The 20160-nt window shown below is 43.4% G+C and overlaps 1 protein-coding gene across 1 annotated transcript; it reads left to right on the plus strand.

The window, feature by feature from the left end:
• Positions 1–10972: 10972 nt before the first annotated feature.
• Positions 10973–12527, plus strand: LOC147455457 (uncharacterized). The gene has a single exon (XM_086515261.1). The coding sequence runs from the start codon at positions 11005–11007 to the stop codon at positions 12235–12237; it is 1233 nt and encodes a 410-aa protein (XP_086371387.1). The 5' UTR covers positions 10973–11004; the 3' UTR covers positions 12238–12527.
• Positions 12528–20160: the final 7633 nt, after the last annotated feature.

Consider the following 20160-nt stretch of genomic DNA (forward strand, 5'->3'; position numbering starts at 1 on the left):
TCAAACATAAATCTAGATCTAATCTAATCTTAAACTTAAAATAAACCTAAATCTAATCTAACATAAACCTAAATATAATCTAACTTAAATCTATTAAATTTAATCTAGTTAATTTTAAATCTTGTCTTAATTTTAGATCTAATTTTAATCTAATATTAAACTCAACATAAACCTAAATCTAATTCAATCTTAAATCATAAACCTAAATGTAATCTAACTTAAATCTAATATAGCTAGCTAATCTTTAATACTGCCCTAATTTTAAATCTAACATAATCTTAATCTAACGTAAATCTAAATCTAATTTAATCTTAAACTCAACATAAACATAAATCTAAATGTAATCTAACTTAATCTAATTTAAATCTTAACCAATCTCTCTCTCTTTGTTTTCTCCCCTTACCTCTCTCTTTCGTCTTCTCCCCCTCTCTCTCTTTGGTTTTTATTCTCTGATCTCTCCTTCTCCCTATTTCTCTTTCTCTTTGTTTTCTCCTCTCTCTCTCTCTCTCTCTCTCTCTCTCTCTCAAAGACACAATGTGTATGTGCGTGTGTGTGTGTGAGAGAGAGAGAGAGGGAGAGAGAGAGAAAGAGGGGAAGGGAACGTGAGAGAGAGGAGAGGGAAGGAGCATACCTGGCTCTCCTCCCTCTCCTTGTGTGTGTGTGTGGGGGTGGGGGGGGGGGGGGGGGGGGGGGGGGGGGGGGGGAGTGCGGGTTACCTTTTTGCTTGAGCGCAAAAAACTCAGATCTGAGATCTGAGTTTTCGGACGCTCTTGGTTTATTTTTTACCCCTGTCGGTGTCGCTATGTAACAAATAAAATAGCGACGCTCATAGTGACACCGTGGATTTTCACTTTTGAGCATCGCACTACGAGTGTCACTAATGTGCAGTACCTCTTGTAGTGTTCGCGGAGATATGCCCAGTTTCCCCGCATTCAAAACACTTCCCCTCTTTGATATAGCTGATCCTCTCTCGACGAGTAAGCTGGGGTCGTGCATCCTTTTCTTTCTGTTCTGGGTTTCTCTTTTGCTTTCTACTTTCATTTTTTGAAGTTTATTCAGCTCTTTGCGTCATGATCTCATCTGTGGGGTAGGTCAGCCTGCCAGAGTGAATGGCAAAACCCCGTTTCGCATGACTCATCAACTCCTGAAAGGAAGCTGACTTTTGTTCTAAGCAATGATCTCGGATCTCTGTAGATAGACCCAAGGTAAACCGCTCAATATGTTCCTTGAACGAGATCTTCTTAAATGAAGAGGCGGGTAGAAAAGAGCTCTAGAATCTCTTGCAATAAGCGTCCATTGTATCCTTCTTGGTCATCCAAAGATGGTTCTAAGCAGTTTGTATATCGTGTTCATACTCCCGAGTCAGCCAAGAAGAAATAAAAAGCCTGTTGAATTTTAGTCATTTAACTGGTGCAGTCTTGTTTAATAGAAGCGTGGACCACCAAGCTCGAACATTCTCCTTAAAGTAAGAGGAAACTCTCCAAATCTTAGAGTGCTCTGAGTAATGCCCTCCCGTGAAGGCAATGTCATATTGCTGTACAAAAGACAAAGCCTCCGAAGCATCTCTATAACCAAAAAACGTGTCAAATTTAATTGATTGTCCATCTTTCTTAAACTCTCGGACTTTCTTGCTTTTTGTCTTCCAAAAAGTCATACTGGTTGGATTTGTAAAAATTCTTCTTCCTTGCATAAAAGTTGCTCTCATCAGAGTCTGAACTGTCTGTAGACGATTCCTCTGTAGAACTGTCACTCACAGGGCGAGATTTAGGCTTCTTTGCCTTTTTCTTGCCCTTTCCAAAGCGTTGCTTCTTGTTTCGCTTTTTGCCTTTTTGGTCTTCTTTGCTTGAGTCAGATGAGCTAGAAGAACTGTCAGAAGAAGAAGAAGAACTGGATACTCCTTCAAATCAAACACGCTTCTTCTGTTTCTTTGCCTTTTCAAAGGTAAATTGACGACCCAAATAACCCGGGAATTCAGTGCCTTTCTTCTGCTTTTTGCCGTGCTTTTCAGCTTTGTTTTGCGCGTCAAAAAGCTGAGCAATTCGTGCATCCACCACCTCTTCTAATTCCTTCTCTATGTACTTCTTGGGAACAAGAGGTTTCTTGAGAACGGGTTTTGGGGGTGGTGTTGTGGTTTTTTGCCATTGCGTATGCACCTCTTCAAGAGAAGTCTTGCTCATATATTTAGCCAATTTCAGGTCTTTGGTGAAATTAAGCATCATCTTTGTTGCATCGCCAATCAATCGTTGACGCTCAGTCTCTTTGAGCTTCGCCTGAGTAGGCTGAGGCGGGCCATACTCCTCGCGTGAATCTTCATTGTGATCCCTTCCTGCATCTCCGGATGCATAGGAAGTCGATTGTTCTTTGCCTGAAGCCATAGGTGCCGTGTAAAAAAATTTAAGGATCGGATTTCCCGTAGAAGAGAAATTGGCCGTGCTCTGATACCACTGTAAAACAGACTTGAATACTCCAAGTCAAGAATCTACCGTGACAACACCAAATAACCACTTCAAAACAATTCACAGTTCACAATTTATTCGACACTGGCCCGACGGAGTTTTGTGCCTAGAGTTTTTGGCCCCAAAGACTGGCATCCTTTCGGTATTTCTTTTTGTATTAATCTGAGTTCAAAGTACAAGAGTGCGGGCAGGCGCTCACACTCAGACTCTGCTTCCAGATGCTCTGAGTTGTGAGAGGCTAGCCCATTAATTTAAAGGTTACATGGGATGCCAAAAGTAGAGCCCCAAAAGCTGCAACTCAAAAGCTTTCTAAAAATAGAGTAGAAGATCTCTCTCTCTCTCTCTCTCTCTCTCTCTCTCTCTCTCTCTCTCTCTCTTAATAAAAATAGGGAAAATTACCAAAATACCCCTCTAATTTGTGGAAATTCCCAAAATACCCCTCAAATTTCAAAAATTCCCAAAGTACCCCCATAATTTGTCACAAATTCCCAAAATGCCCTTCAAATTTTCCAAAATTCCCAAATTACCCTTGGTTGTGAGAGTAAATTTCTCCAAAAACAAAAAAAGTTGTAGCTTTTCATAAGAAGAGTGATTGTCTACCATACACGATGCTAAAACTAAAATTTGAGTCGGTTATGTAGGCTTTGGAGATGAATTGCTTCATTAATTTTAGACATATTTCGCTTTTTTGTGTGAGGTAATTGGCGACAAATTACATGTAAGCACTCAAAAACCGATCTCAATTGTCAAACAAGAATATAGATTAGAAAATCTTGAAGAATCCAACGAAAATAGATACGAGGGTATTTTGGGAATTTTTGAAATTTGAGGGGTATATTGGGAATTTCCACAAATTAGAGGGGTATTTTGGTAATTTTCCCATAAAAATAAAGCAAAGGCTTTCTCTCTCTCTCTCTCTCTCTCTCTCTCTCTCCCCCAATTGCGTGGAGAAAATAAAGCAAAGGCGGCCAAAAATTACCGCATAAAAGCTACCAAAAAGCTGTCGTACAGTACTGCCACGTCAGCAATACAAAATCCTGCAATTTGCACCGCATTTTGTGCTGACATCTATACAGCCTTCCACGTGTCTTTTTTGCAGCCAGCCAACCACGTCACCTTTTAAGGTTTCCTGTAGGGTGTGTGTGGGTGTGTACTCGCACGCCACGTCACCAGTTTGTGACATGACTTGACACATGAGGTGGAAGAGTTTGTTCACACATGAGATCCAACAAAACCTCACATACCAACAATCCTCCTCTATGTGGGTTTTGGTTGCATATCACTCACACACAACAAGACGTGTCAGATATTGATCAAAGGGAAGTGTAGCTGCAATTGCCTATGGACTGCACAAGAGGCGCCCTGGATACATGTTCCTTTAGTCAGGAAATGCATGGAAAATGAAGTTGAATGGAGGTTTGATGACCTGGTGGGTGAAATGGATAAAGAATCACAGGTACTTGTTGAGAAGGCTTTAGCCAGGATACAGGTTAAAGGTGGCTTTGTGCTTTGTTCGCCAGTAGATGAGGAGAAGCTTAACAAGCAGGTACATGTGGTTGATCTACAAGAGGTGGTGGTAGACCCGAATGAGCTGGATGGTACGAAAGTGCTTGAGGATGGTGGAATTAAGTGCATGGCAGGTAGAGAGGAGAGAAAAGATGGAGCTTCCAGTGCTACAAGTGCGCTCTATGTGACAGGTGGTGGAGATTCCCAGGTTGGGGCCAAGCGTTCAAAGGAGGTTTGTGTGTGGTGGTTGAAGGGTATGCTGATAAATGGAGCTGTGCAGTGGGCTGTCAAGCATGTACAAGATTTTCTTGAGGAGGATCTCACTTTATATGGTTGGGAGAGAGGGCATGGTATGTTCTGTGTCAGTGATGGTACATCTGATGGAAGTGGTGATGCATTTGGTGGTGTTCTTTTAGAAGTGGACAATATGCCTATGGATGTTAGGAGCGGTGGAGATATGCTATGGACAGATTATGTGGATGATTGGTTGTGCATTGGGATGCAACACTATGAGTGGCTACTATGGGTGAGTGGATGACACCAATGCAAGGTATTTGACCCAGGTGGATGATGGTAGGTAAATCAGGGGGTTGGGCAACCCGCATGAAAAAAGCGACGGGTAGCAGGAGTACATATGGTTGTGGTTTTAGAGTGCTTTTGGTTGCCACTTTGGTGCTGCAACTTTTTTAGGTGCAATAAACACGTGTATGGTTGAACATGAATGTTCAGCTAGGGAGTGAGCAATGATGGTGCAACCAAGTTGGTTCGTGCTATGAAGAGTGTTATGCAGTGTTGTGTATGTTGATAGGTGCATTGTAAAGGGCTAAAGCCAGTGTGGGAGACTTGGACAGGAGAGTGGTAGAGGAAATGCATGACTAACGTGGTAGAGGAAATGTATGACTAATGTGGTTTTTTAAGCCAAAGGAGCTCCAGAGAGAGCCAATTGGAATGAAAGGTCAAAGTGCCCGAATTGCTGGGAATGTGCGATGGAATGTAGTGTTCAAGATTCTCTAGGATTCCATCCAAAAGGCTCGTCAAATGGAGCCACGGTGTGGAAGTTATGCTAGTCCAAAGTTAGAAGATTTTGCAGATTCCTGACAAGAAGGGCAGGTATGGACATGTGGCTTGGGTTGGAACAGGCAATTAGGCGTATAAAGGTGGAGTTGTGAAGCATGTGAGTCTTCCCGGATCGTCAATCAAAGCTCCAGGAGAAAAGTTATGGCCATTCAAAAATTTGTCTAGGGTCAGTTGTGTGCTCACCTAATCGTATACAGGGGCATTCCATCTAAAGAGAAAAAGGGAGAGAAGAAGAAGGCGCTGTCTGTCGAAGAAAAGTGAGTAGAAGAAAGGAAAGGAAGAAAAAAGAAGAGGAGGGAGGGGAAAAAAAGAAGGAAGAAGAGGAAGGAAAATAATAAAGGAGAAAGAAGAAGGAGAGGAAGAGGAGGAAGAGAAAGGAAAAAGAAGAAGCAAGGGGAGGGTTTTTTTTGGAGCCAGGAGCCAAGGAAAAAACGGGGGACTCATCTTTGTCTTCTTTTTCTGCTGTCAAGGAAGGGGTGAGTTCAAGTAGGTTTTTTTTCTCTTTCGGACGGCGTAAGCTCGTGCATGTGTGCTTTTGCAATGAAGGCGGGAGGAGAGAGGCTTCACCACAGCGATGGCACAAATGAGAGCTGTCAAGGTCCAAATTTCCACGCTCGTCAAGGTTGTGCCGACGGGGAGCTAGTTGTATCTCGATGCCTTGAGTGAGGAAAAGAACATCATTGTCTGCATTTTTTTGGTGTCATTTCCCCTTTCCCACCTCTGTTCTATTGCTCTTTGTTTGTGTCCGCGGTGTCGGGTGTGTGTCTAGACAAGTGTGCCCCGACCGAACCGACAGTGTCTTGCAACAACGAGAGAGAAAGAGGATCTTTGTGTGCATGGGAAGCTGTGAAATGTGTCATGCGGTGCGTGTGTGTTGGATCATGATCTGATACAATGTGGTCGAGTCGAGAGGTGTGCAGACAAGGGTCTGCTAGCGAGAAGGAGGATTTTGAAGGTGAATCCTAGTGGATTGGGATGCTATGTTGACCTTGCACTGTAGAGAGGCAAATTGTTTGTGTTTCGGGTGTGTACCCCCTTCCCCCTATCCAATGGCAAGATGAAAAACTTTATAGTTTAAAGTTTCTTCATTTGAGGACCGCAAGAGGGAGATTTCTATGTTTTTCTGCAAGGCCTCTAGAGAGAGCAGGAAAACTTCTGTCTTTCGGGCTCGTGAAGCTCTAGGCAATCCTTAGCCAAGATCAAGCTCACCATGCTCTTCTCAAAGCTCATCATCGTCTCCCTCTCTCTCTCCCACACAAGTTTCCATAGCTATGGTTGCTCAAGCTTTTACATAATTAACTACACATATACTACTTCTTAATGCTTACATATCTTCTTTTCAACTTGCTTCTTGCTTAATCCCCACAAATCCTATCACCCCTGATGTGTGTAGGGACTTGGGATTGAGTTCAACAAGGTGTTTTAAGTGAAAAGTCTAATCATTTTAGGAAACAAGAGAGCATACCTACAACTCACGTAGCAAAGAGCCACACGTGGTATCAACAAGAATCTCCATGAAGTTCATGGCATTCACTAGTAAGAACCAGATTAGCCGCTTTTAGAATTTTCTAGGATTGCGGTAATACATGAAAGAATTCCAAGCCTCAATGATTGAAGCACTGGTAACATTTACCAAAGGAGGTACCTAGCTATGAGAAGAAGAGTAAGGGTTTGTCCTTCTCTTACAATGGAGTTTGTAAAATCTTGATCGAGCTGGAAAGTGTTCCCTTTTGCTGCAGACTATCTTCTAGAATCAAATACTTGGTGGTCCAATCGCTCCTGCAGTGAAGCTTTTCAAGAAGGAGAGCTCTAGCTAGCCATATCCTAACGATTGCAAGATTTTTGAGAAGGAGAGCCCATTAACCTAGCCATATCCTGATGATTGCAAGTTTTTGGGGATCTTGGGAGAAGGCAAAGAAAGATCGATGAGGGATTTGAGACAATGCTTCATGCACCTTGTCCACCATTATGACACTGTAGATTACCAAGTCGCCAGCCTTGCTCAAGGAGCATTCCATCAGTCATGTATTTGAGGACTGCTTGGTTGGAAGTACAATCCTTAACCCAAATTGAATATTCACCTCATGGCCAAGCTTCACCCCATATCTTGACTTGTGTATGCATGTGCACACCTTAATAGCTCCTCTACCCATGTCCCTGCAACAAGTGAGCTTTGATAAAATTCATTTGGTCTTCAATAACATATGATACTCATTTCTCTGTTTATGATCCTTTGAGCCAAACATGACCTGAGCAACGTGCTTGGCAAAAAATTATCATTCACACCATCCTCTTTGTATCGCTCCAAAGCCATTGCAAACTGTCGGCCTTGTTGAACCCCATTCTTCCTATCGTAGGCTTCAGACATCTTGTACTCTTCGACACTTGCCACATCCTTGGTCCCCTGATTGACTAGCTGAAGAACCATTTGTCTATACCTATATTCCTCCACCTCCTTTGTTGAGAGCTTCACTCCTTCGCAAAGGTATTGCTCATCTTAAACCTAGTCCCTGAGCTCCTCGAGCTTCTTTTGTTCCCTCGACTTCAAGTAAACTTTCCTGATGGCCTCTCTTAGCATGAGAAATATCTCCTTCCTCTCCTCGATTTTGGAGCAGCACTTGATCTCTTCTTGTCTACCACATGGCTTGGTCCCCGCGAGCTCCCGAGTGGCAGCTTCATCCTTGGCCCTCATATGCCTCTAAAACACCCTTTGGTTTTCTTCCCTTTCCATTTTCCTATCAGCGTCCTACTCATTCTCTTGCCTTGTTCATGTGTGCTTCGACCTCATTTTATTGACAAGTCCAACATTCTTATCATTGTTGCAATCATTGCCAGTGAGAACATATGCAACACACTTTATCATGTGTCTGACAACCTTACACATGATGTTGCATTATCATCAATATCCCCCTCCTGTACACCACTGTGGCCATCAAAATATAGATTCTGTTTTTGGGAGGTAGCTTTGCAGGAGACCTTCATAAAGATCTCCTCATCAAATATGAGAGCCCTATGGAGCTCATGCTTCCATAATTGGGAATAGAGCTCATGCACGTAAGAAGCACCCTCAACAAGCGACAACAAGAAACGGACCCAGCAGGTCGTGTAGCCTATCCGCAGGACCTATCCACTTGTGCCATGCCTAGAACCAAAAGCAGCCAGCCAATATGAAAAAAGAGCCTCCTGTATGCACAAGAACCCCCTTTCTTGTAGAAAAGCCCCTTCATCCTGCACAAAGTGCGGCCGACTCTCCTCAGGAGTCAGGCCTCCCCTTTAAATGCCACGGGGTCTCAACCATGGAATCAATGGTCCCAAGTGAAAGATCAATATGGACCATCGATATGCTAAAACTAAACTCGGGATCCCGAGTTTAGATTTTTCAAAACTAATCTCGGGATCTGGAGTTTAGTTTTTACCAACCACGGGGGGCCTAATCTTGGGATGCCCACGCTTCCCTAGCTGGGATTTGAACCCTCACCACTAGCTTGAAAGTTCGACGCCTTAACCATCACGCCCGCGTGCGCTTTCTTGAGGTAGATGTGTTTTTTCACAAACTTAAACTTAAAACAATAGATTTCGACATAAAAACTCAACTTGGGATCCGAGTTTAGTTTTTGTGGAACCCACCATAAAAACTAAACTCGGGATCCCGAGTTTACTTTTTACGCATCGACGGCCGAGATCTGCGCGAGTGCCTTTGATTTTGCACAAGAGCCATTGATCCCATGGTTGGGACCGCGTGGCACTTAAAGCTGAGGGGAGTCGGGACTAAGTAACACACAAAATTTAATGCAGGGTGGTGAGGGGATCCACGGCTGCCATGAAAATCAGTGCAATCCCAGTCGCAACCGTCATATCAAAACTAAACCTGGGTAGAAATTATACCCCCTATACCCGGGCAAAGCATGTTGAGTTACCATAGAAAATCATAAACATGGGTTGGGTTATGAAGCAGAGCATGTTGAGTTACCATATAAAATCATGAAAATGGGTTGGGTTATAAAAACCATCTAAAATTATACTCCCTAAACCAGGACAAAGCATGTTGAGTTACCATATAAAATCATAAAAGTCATGTTTAGCGTGCCTCAATTTTTGCGCTGGTCGGGTTTTGTCCGCCTTGGGATCACACGGTCCACTTCCAAGTTGTTGATCCCTTAAACCCCCCCCCCCCCCCGAAAAAAAATAAAAAATCGAGGATGGACCTACGCTTACCATGATTCTATAACAGCAATTTTTAACTCTAATTATCTTTCTCCAATGGGGTGCTGCCAAATGGCATAAAAAACAATCCATCAGTGCCACAACCATGCTAGTCATAGCTTGCAATGAACATTCCTTAGCTTCCTTGCCACAACCATGTTGGGTAAGGATCAATGCATTCCAAGAGAATACATTTTGAACACAAAGCTCGTCAAGAACTTTACATCATTTACTAAGGGCATCACAATTGGAAAACCAAAGCACTTCAAAGCATAACATGTTTCTCCAACAACCCATGACTAGCAATGTCATCGCAAATTCACTCATTCCGTGTGAAGGTCTTGCGTAAGGACACATGTCTTGAAGATGCAAGCATAAGCGATGGAATTTGGCAAAAGGCCTTCCCTTCATCTGTGGTTAAAACAACCTAGGGCTTCCTTGTCACAACCATGTTGGGCATATCCTGCAATCAATGCATTCCAAGGCATGACATTCACTGCATCTGCCCACTCTAGGCCCTTGTATCACTGGGTTGATATTGTAGTCAAGATCTTTGATTCTCCCTCTGTCATCACGATCAGAAAGCCAAGGGAAGGTTGAGTCTGAATTCTAAGTTTTATGTTTCTCATTGTATGCACTCTTGCTTTGAGAAAGAAGAATAGCATGAATGCTACTTTTGATGAAGTACCCGCGAAGGAAGGAAGGTCAGTGCCAATCTCTTTGAGGCTTTCACAAATGTTTGTTCTTAGCGAGGTTGATGATGAACTCTGCGAACCCTTTGTGAAAACAATCAATACTCCGCTATGGCACTCACGTCAAGGCCTACAGTTTCCACCTCATTTGGCAGCCACAAGCAAGTTGCCATAACCACTTGACACCCACACAAGGAGTCGGCTAAGAGCAGTTTCACACACTAGGCCAGCAGGGGTAAAGCTTACGTAAGCAAGCTTGTTAGAGGGAAGTGTCTATACCAAAGCTGAAAGCTTAACAAAGCGTTTCTCTTGTGCGTTGGGCAAGGCGGGAGTAACATCAACTCTGCCAGAATTGGCAGAGTTCAGAGATAAAAGCTTTGTTGACGCATGTCGGGCGGGGGTAGCACCTCTGCATGTGGACGTGCTCCAACCATTTCTCTAAAGTTCCATTATCCAAATGAGCTCTCTCTCTCTCTCTCACACACACACACACACACACACACACACACACACACACACACACACACAAAGCTAGCATTGATGTCACCCAATGCTGCAGAAGGTGCTTCACGCTGCTATCCAGTTTTATGTGAAGCACCCGCCAATCATAATATAAAGGCGTGGTCGCACGACCTCAGGACTAAGTGGCACGGGCATGGGAGGGTGGGATCACCCGAGGCCTAGTTATCTATAAGCCTTGACAATTTCTGACAACAGCTCAACATGGAGACCCGGAGCAGCAGGAAGAGAGAGGGAGAGCAAGGCGCAGGTAGGAGAGAGAAACGCTTAGGTGACCAGCAGTGAAAAGGCATAGATTTCATATGGAAAGCTGCAGCGTCTCGCGTGACCATGGCCTACCTCAGCACAAGCCCGCTTGATAATTAACTCCTGAAAAGCTTTCAAAATCTACCGTACGATGGGTTTGAAACTAGACGGCTTGGATGTACGCCACGTGGAGAAATGTAAAAACGGTGTGTTTTCATCTTCAGTGGCACGCGAATCATTTCATTTTCTTGGCTTTAAAGGAGGAGATGGACATGGAAGAACGAGATGGACATAAAAGAGTGGAGATGGACATGGAGGCAGAAGGAGCAGGAGGAGGAGGAGGAGGAGGAGATGAAACTCTCATTCCGGGGCTTCCAGAGCAGGTTGTGATATTTCATGTGCTCACAAGGTTGCCTTGGTATGCCCGCCCTGTCTGCAGAACCATCTCCAAACACTGGAGAGCCTCCATCGACACCCTCACCACGCGTCCATTTCTTGCAGCCGAAACACGTAAGCATCAGCTTCCTCTTCTCAAAGGCCTCTTCTTAATCTGGACAACTGTGGATACGCAGCTCTTCCTCGAAAGAGACTATACAGAAGATGGCAAACGGAAGGCCACATTTCACACTGTTTGGAAAGGTATGATTCACAGCCACTGGCGGGAACTTCCACCCTTGCAGGGCCTCCGTGAAATGTATAACCTTCAGCTACGGGCAAACTATGGTATTCTTTATGTGTGGTCCTCTCAGGATCCCAATGTGGTGGTGAAGATGGACTTGAGCCGTGGAGATTGGACTTGGAGCATTCATCGCGTCCTTCATCCTTTCGATGAACTGAATGCCATCTTCAAGGGAAAGATCTTTGTGCCTTTGGTTAATGCTGCTGGATCACAAACTGAAAGACAGAAATCATTCCTCAGTTATGACATGATCACAGGTCAATGCAAACTATTGCTGCAGACGGACAATTTTCCTCATCTGAGGGTGCTTCTTACGACAAGCTCAGTACAGTCTGCATCGCATGTTGAAGAGGAACTCTACGGTCTAGTAGAACTCGAATCGGTGTTTGTAGTTCAGGTTTTTGATGCTGGCAGACAGTCTTGGAGGAAGATAGAAGAGGTGCCCTTTCCTGACGATTGGAAATTGCACTCAGACCTATCAGAAGTCAGCCTTTTGAATGGAGACTGCTTTGAGCCTGTTGCGGAGATGGATAACAACATCGTGTGGTGGGACGGTGAGAACTCCTATGTTTCTTGGTTCAATCCTTTGCACAAAACTTGGTCGCTTGATGACGGAGAATACAGTGAGAGAAATGTAATGAATCAAGGGATTTGCAAGGACGAAGAAGACCATTGTGTTGAAGGAGAAGAAAACAATGGCATTGAAGCGTTTATAGAGGTTGTCGCGAGGCACCAAGTCCCCATATTACACAAGCAAGCCGTTGCAGAGAGCATTTTAAAATGGAAAACGGTGCTTGCTGTAGGACATTTTGAGAAAGATGCATTTGTGCCAGTCTGGAACTGTACTATAATTGCTTGAAGCTTTGCCACAACTATTGAAGATGTGATCGTGCCTGTCATGCCCAAATGGAGGAACCTTTGTGCAAGGTGGGAGTATAGCAATATGAAAGCAGTCATCCAGCTTTGGACGGGCTCTTTGAACTTTGTAGTTCTTAAGACAGTGTATCTGGAATGAATTGAAAGTGGTTCAATATCTCCAGTGATGTATGTTGCCTTTAAAAGTCTGCTTGCATTTTTGAATGTCCTTGGAACAGTCCCCATGAGTCTTGAACACAAGACCTGGTATTCAACAAGGAAAGTATTGATCGATATGTGGTCTCGGGACTTTTGTTGGTGCTTGATGCATGGCTAGGATGTTTTCAATCTGTCTTTCTATACTTTGTTGGAACTCAGGCCATGGAATATGAGGCCTTTGATATTGTGCTCATTGCAAATCCTTTGGTAGATGGCCTTGTGCTCAACAGTAACAAGTCGAGAATCAACAACAACAATCAAAGAAACAATGATGTGTCTCTGTTGGTTGAAACTCTCGATTGAGTGTTCCACTAAACTGTCGTAGAGCTTATGACTCTTGATACACCTCTGTTATGGGTCCTCCTTCGTTCTTCAAAGTGTACTGAAATCCTATTTGAAGAGGCCATGATATCTGCTTTTGATTTTTTAGTAAACCTGGAATCCACATTTGAAGTGCTGCCCGGATTGTCTCGTTATCTTAGATGCTCTCCCCCCAGCCTATATGATAAGACCTGAAGCTACCAATCCTTATAAGCTGTATAAACAATAGAATTGAAGTGTCTTTGAAGCCACAAAAAGAGCACAGGCTCATCCACAGAAAGGGAGCTCTCTATATGGATTTCAAAAGCAACACTTCCGAATTCCTGTGTTTGCTAGAAGTTGAAGTGTATCGAGTGGACATTAAAGTGTCCTTTTAGGGTTGAAAAAAATTCAATACTCCTTGCATATGCTTGAAGTTTCAAGCATCCTTACAAGGCCTTGATGGCTAAGAACCCACTTTACATGGAAAAAGTAAGTAACATGCATATTTTTGCTTATGCATACAATTAAGTACAAAAAGTTACCATTTTGTATTCTGCAGACCTATCATCGGTGTTTGCTACACCCCATATTTACGAGTATATAGCTTTGTATCGATACACCTTGGTACTTCACCGTCATATTAACACCCACAAAACATCAAAAGCATGCAAGCATGCTTTCTTATGACAATTCTAAACGTAATTGCAAAGCACAAAAACTCTCTTATGACAATTCTAAACATAATTGCAAAGCACAAAAACTAGACGAACAAAAAGATTGGCTTTCACGTTGTGGCTATCTCAATCTCTTTGAAAAGTATGAACTTCTAGTCAAATTGATTTTGTATATCTAGATTTGGACCTAAGCTACAAATTGACCATGTTCACTCAAGAAATTGAGCAATAGTGGACATAATACATATCCAACTCAAATTGAGTCCGATTTTGGTAAAATCGATTTTTTTCCCTAACTTTGTGTTGTTAGTTATTGGGAGTATTGAGTGTCCCAAAACTCAAAAAAAGTGTAATGATATTGATGAGTCTGTATGCACAATCAAACTTGCTTTTGCCATTTGATGGGCTTTGATAGTCTGTTTGACACGTATAAAATGAGCTTGTTTGCTGAACCTGTCTACTATCGTCCATATTCCCGTATTCCCATGGATAGACTTAGACAATCCAAAGATAAAATCCATGGATATACTCTCCCATGGTGAATTAGGTGTTGGAAAAGGTTGAAGCAATCCAGGTTGCTTCCCTCTATCAAACTTCATCTTTTGGCATACCATACACTTAGAAACATACTCTTGTATGTTTGCTTTCATGGTAGGCCAATAGAAATACGTTTCAATCCCTTTTAGGGTAGACTAAATCCCTCTATGCCCCGCATAAGGAGGAGCATGAGATTCATACATTACTTTCTCATGTAGTGAGTTAGTAACGCATAGTATATTGCCATAGAGAAGATAGCCATCTTGTAAAGTAAATGGTTCCTCTTTCTTCCCTAGTGCAAGGGCTGAAATCAAATCTCTAAAATCGGGATCAATAGCATACTCATCTATCATAGAAGATAGATCATTGTGAGTTGCTATGGAAACCGCATTCACTCGCGACCGTCTTGAGAGTGCATCGGCTACTTGATTATGCTTGCCAGCAATGTGAGCAATATGAAAATGAAATTGTGAAAGGAAATTTGTCCACCTCATTTGTTTGTCGGAGAGCTTGGTCTGCATCATGAAGTACTTAAGGCTTTGGTGATCCGTCCGCAGAATGAAAGGAGTCCCTAGTAAATAGTGCTTCCATGAGTCTAAGCATGTAGAACTGCAAGGAGGTCCTTTTCATATATGCCTAGAGCTTTCTCAACAGGGTCCGAGCCTTCGACTTTCATAGGCTATGGCGTGCCCTTCTTGGAGCAAAATAGCTCCAAGGCAATCACCACAAGCGTCACATTGGACCTCAAATGGGTTTGAGAGATTCGGCAGTGTAAGCACAGGTTGCGAGATAAGCTTTTCTTTAAGCTTTTCAAAAGCATTGTTCTCCTTCGCAAACCATGTATACCTAACTTTTTTCTTTGTTAGGTCATGTAATGGTCCTGCTATTAGTGAGAACTTTTCTATGAAGCATCTATAGTATGCACACATACCTATAAATCTTCTTAGTTCATGAAGATTCCTTGGATTAGGCCATCCTTTTATTACCTCTAGCTTTGATGGATCCATTTGGATGCCATCTTGAGGGATAATGTGACCTAAATACTGAATCTCTTGTAAGAAAAACTTACTTTTCTTTCGATTAACATGAAGTTTATTCTCTCTTAAGACTTGAAATATTACTTGGAGGTGTTGCTTGTGTTCGTCTAATGGATTAGAGCAGATGATTATATCATCAAAAGACACTCCAGTAAAGGTTCGGTGAGGCCTGAATAACTTCTCCATCAAGATGTTGAATGTGGCTGGTGCATTGGTCAAGAAAAAAGGCACGACAAAGTACTTGTAAAGACCAAACGTAGTGAAAAATGCGGTCTTTACAATGTCTTTATCAACTATCCTTATTTGATGGCGGTAGCCACTTTTTAGGTCAATTCTACTAAAGTAGGTTGACCCTTGTAGCTTATCAAATAGGTCTTCTACCCGTAAAATGGGAAACCTATTTTTGATAGTGATCCTATTTAGTGCTCTATAGTCGACACACATACGATATGTGCTGTCTTTCTTTTGCACTAATAACACGGGTGAGCAAAATGGAGATGAGCTAGGCCTAGCCATGCCCTTTTCAACTAACTCATGCACTTGCCGCATAATCTCCCCTTGTTGAGCTTGAGAAACTCTATAAGGAGGTTTATTAGTAGGCGGTGAACTTCCTGGAAGAAGTTCAATTGCATGGTCATCATTGCCTTGTTTAGGAGGTAGTTCACAAGGGATGTCGTCAATAAAAACATCTTGAAATCCCTTGAGAAAATTGGATAACTCTAATTCTTTGTGATTGTTTATATTTTCTTTTGCTAAAGCATTAGGTTCATTTTGAGAATCTTTAACAAAAATCATTTACACGGAAATAGAGCTGTTTATTGACTTATTGAAAGCTTGCGTATGTACAATGGGTATGGTGTTACCCATCTCTTTGTCGTCTATGTACATATCTTTTTCCTTGAACCTAAAGTAAATTTTCCTTTCAAGGAATTTAACATTGGCAGCCATGCGATCAAACCATGGTGCCCCTAGGATTACATCCTCGTGCTTGAGAGGAGAGATAAAGAAGTCCTCTTTGTCAACATATATTTAGACATGAAGCCTCAATTTCCCGATTAAGGAAGTGACTAAAGCTTCTTGCCCCTTGAAAGTACCATCGACGGGTAGGACATCTCCCATCTCATAGGCTTGGATGCCTAGCTTAGTGGCCAACTTTGTGGATATGAAATTGTGAGTAAAACCAGGGTCAAAGAGAATAAAAGCATCATGTTCTCTTACCTTTCCCCAAGCATGGCATAGAGGAGATCCTTTGTGGTGAGCTTCCTCTTCTTGGATTTTGACCAAGGTAGCTCTAGGAGGCTCATGACAGGTATTCTTTTGGGGGAAAGCGTGGTACGCATGCCTGTTAACCCTCACGGCTCACGGACACCCCATCACCTACGACGGGCGTGTATTATGTATTTGGTAGAGTCAGGTACCGGGCTTGTCGAACCAATAGGAAAAGGGTAAGAGTGATTGCCGATGAGAGGCGCACTCTAACTGGGACATTCAAGGGATTAGTTGGCTAAGCATGGGCGCCCAAGTGTGAATGGGGTGAGCTCATATAAAAGCCAGCTAAACCTAAAATTGATTCATTCTCTCATTTGTGCAATAGAAGAGTGCTCTTGCTCCATCTCCATCTCCATCTCCATCTTCTTCTTCTTCACCTCCTTGTGTGTGTGTGTGTATGTGTGAGAGAGAGAGAGAGAGAGAGAGAGAGAGAGGGAGAGTGTGTGTGCGATCGAGCATTACGAAGGCACGACGGCGACGAAGCGGTTGAGCGCGGCATGACTGCAGCTTCTTCTTCATCGCGACGAGGAATCCACCACGAAGGCGAGCGCAGAGCGGTGAGTGACACACCCTTTGCTCTCTTGAGCTTGCTAGTTTAGGCTTGTTGTGTGCTTAGAGCCATTTGTGGCTCGCACACGGTGTATCGGCAAGTCCCTTGCTTCGACAGTGCGGCAAGGAGCGCACATTTTTGGCACCGTTGCCAGGGAAATGCCCTACACTAAGCTTGGTTAAGCACTTTACGCTTTCTTGTGATGCAATTTCAATTGAAGGATTTGTGAAGAAGGAAGGTGTGGTTGTGTGGAGAAGATTTTTGTTACACTGTACCGTCTTTTTTGTTTTCTGTAAAGAAGGAGTTACAATTTTTTTTGCAATGTACTGTTAGAATTAAGGTATTAGCTATGGAATGTTAGTTCTGTAAGGTTAGTTTTGTAGATCTGTTAGCTACTGTAGTACTATGTAAACAGTGTTAGAGTGTGTGTGGCAGTATCTCTATTAGTTGTAAGTAGATAAGTTAGGTGTAGGTTAAGTGTGTGTGCGCGCGTGCACGGCGACTATAAAAAAAATAATAAAAAAAAAACCGAAAATATTTAAGTGTGAGTGACTGGGGGGCTACACTAATATTTTGATCGGGATCGGGCCCAAGCTCAAGCCCAGACCTCAGTCCTCATTCTTATGATATATACTAGACTCACTCTTATATATATACCCTACCCCCTCAAGAGGGAATGAGAGCATGTGGGGCAAGTCCTCCACTCTCCTCCCTTCTCTTCCCACTTGCACCCTTAGACTTTTTAATTTGGGCCTAGTTCCCTACTAGAAATTGACGGTTTTAGGGATTTCGAGGGCATAAAGTGACCAAACGGAGGGTTGTAAAGCACGGCACGTCCCTCTGACCAAGACGCTCGTTTTGAGCTATCATACGTTCTATTCTATAGCTGGGTCAGAAAAAAAGGACCAAAAAATCAAAAAATAAAAAAAAATTTAAGAAAAGACTTGGGTTGCAAAACACCCAAAAATACTAGGTGAGCAGCCTTCACGGGCACTCACTAACACTTCTAGGGGATCAAAATCATATGAACCTACGCTCTGGACGAGTGTTAGAGCACGAGCATATTGGTAGTGCCTCCCTTTACGCGGGCACCCATTATTCCTCCACCCTAGGTTCTGGACCTTCGGCCGGGACTCAAGGTAGCGCGACCCAAGATCCTCATATCATGTCTAGTGATTCTTCCTCTGACTACGAAGTCATGGAGGGGTATCCTACACCAAACCCTGATAGTTCAAGTCAAGACATGCATGCCATGGGCCCACAGCCTAGGTCCAGCATGTTTAGCCGCTTAAAAGAGACCCTTAGTAGAGCTACTCGCTCCGAACATGCGGTTAATGAAATAAATGAAGGGAGTGGGGAAGTAAATTCGTCATTCATGCCTAAAATAGACCCTATGCTTCTTGAGAGTGTGCATGTGAATGTTCCATCCACTGCACCTCCTGATCCTTTAGGACTATCTCCCTCTGAGGTTCTACTACCCGATGGTAGGAGTCTTGCCGAAGTGCAAGAGATCAAACGCTATATGCAAGCAACAAGGGAGAGGGAAATTGAGAACCTACGAAGGCTAGAACAAAGTCGAGCCCTGAAAGCAAAGGCTCCTATGACAACAATCATGCCAGCCGAGCAACCGAGTGGTCCCAAGGTAGCAGTCACAGAGGGGCAAGCGATGGGGAGCAATAATGCTTCCACTTCGAGGGAAACCTCCAGCACGCCAGGCCTAGATGGGATATTCCTAAACGAAAATTGGGAGTATGACCTACAAGCAGAAGCTTTAACTGATCGGTACACAGGACACACCTATCATGTGGGTTGGTTAGATGTTCTACAATCCACATCGGGTGCTACTAGCATAGATGAGCAACAACAGAAAGTCTGTGATGTCCTCCATAGGATTGTCGAGTTAGAAAGACAGAACACAGGGATCAACATGCCTTCAACATGCCTAATGAGATTCTTGGATACGGGAAAGGCCAACCAACCCTATCACAAATGGAGACTCCCTCAGTGAGCCCCATTGATCCTCCATATGTTGTTTCGCCAGGAGCCTCAGTACAATTTGAGCCCACAAGTGGCAGCTTTACCTTCCCAGATCTAGCTCATCTTTCTCTTAATGACACTACGACTACCATGCATATCCCAGTGGTGAGCGTGACAAGAAGTACACCATGGAGTTCATTTGTTAACACTGCGCCGATGCCTAGTAGCACAGTGCCCCCAACTATACCTACATGTATGTATCAATCGTGTGCACCTGTCGTACCTCAGCCTCATGAAGCTCCTACACCTCCGATTATTCCAAGAGCTTACAATCCACAATGGCATTATCCAAGCTCTTATACAAGTGGAGCCATGCCATTTAATAATAACATGCCATATCAGGCACCCCCTATGCCTAGGGCCACGCCTGTAAACTTTGGTCCACCGTCTGGTACACCACCATACAAAATATGGGACCCAAGAGCCACGCGTATGCCAAGGCCAAGGCCAACTCCCATCTCATATGTGGTTCCAGGAGCACATACACCCATTATACCTGCTCAAATAGGAGATTTGGCAGCATTTGCTCAAACTATCGGTCGCTCTATTGCGGAAAACATGCGTAGTGCACCTGATAGAGAGCCTAGCAGCAAGGCAGTTCAAGTAGCTAAGCTCACACAGAAATTCAGTGGAGACGGAGATACTAGAAAGCATATGGAAGTCTTTGAACATGTGTGCGATTCCTTGGAAGAGCACAATGAGCTACATAAGTGTAAGGCTTTGAGTTTGACCCTAAGCGGAAAGGCTGGAGATTGGTATAGAACCTTAAGAGTAGAAGAGAAAACTATCTACTCTACTCTTAGGAGACTGTTCTTAAAAGAATACATACGAGAGGGAGTACTTTGGGGTGTAGCCTCTCAGCTCCAGAAAGCCCAACGAGAAGAAGGTCAATCCATGAGAGACTTCATTAGTCGCCTAAAGAATTTGAATTCTCGATGCAATCCAAACGAGCGATTCAACAACAACCAATTGCTCGATAGATTCATTAGGGGACTACGACATGAAAGTATCTATAATGGCCTAGTCATTAGAGGTATCACTACTTGGGAAGCAGTCACCATGAATGCAATCCAATTGGAGGATAATTTAATGATTGCAGGAGAAAGAGTGTCTGCCGAGCCGAAGTCTAGTAGCTCGCAAGCGTCAGGGCATGAGCCAATGAAGATAAAGACAATCGTGAAAGAGCAAACGATATCTGAGATGACTTTGGCAGATCTCACCAAGGCCATCCAAGAAAGCCTTAGGGGTAATCGTGCTCCACAAAACACTCATATGTATCCAAGAAGGGAGCAACAATGGTG

The sequence above is a fragment of the Adiantum capillus-veneris genome, chromosome 6 (assembly GCF_014529385.1).
Source record: "Adiantum capillus-veneris isolate H3 chromosome 6, ASM1452938v2, whole genome shotgun sequence".
NCBI lineage: Eukaryota > Viridiplantae > Streptophyta > Polypodiopsida > Polypodiales > Pteridaceae > Adiantum > Adiantum capillus-veneris.

Bases quoted from the DNA above. Each gene is read 5' to 3' on its own strand.
- LOC147455457 (XM_086515261.1), top strand. From the start codon at position 11,005: ATGGACATGGAGGCAGAAGGAGCAGGAGGAGGAGGAGGAGGAGGAGAT.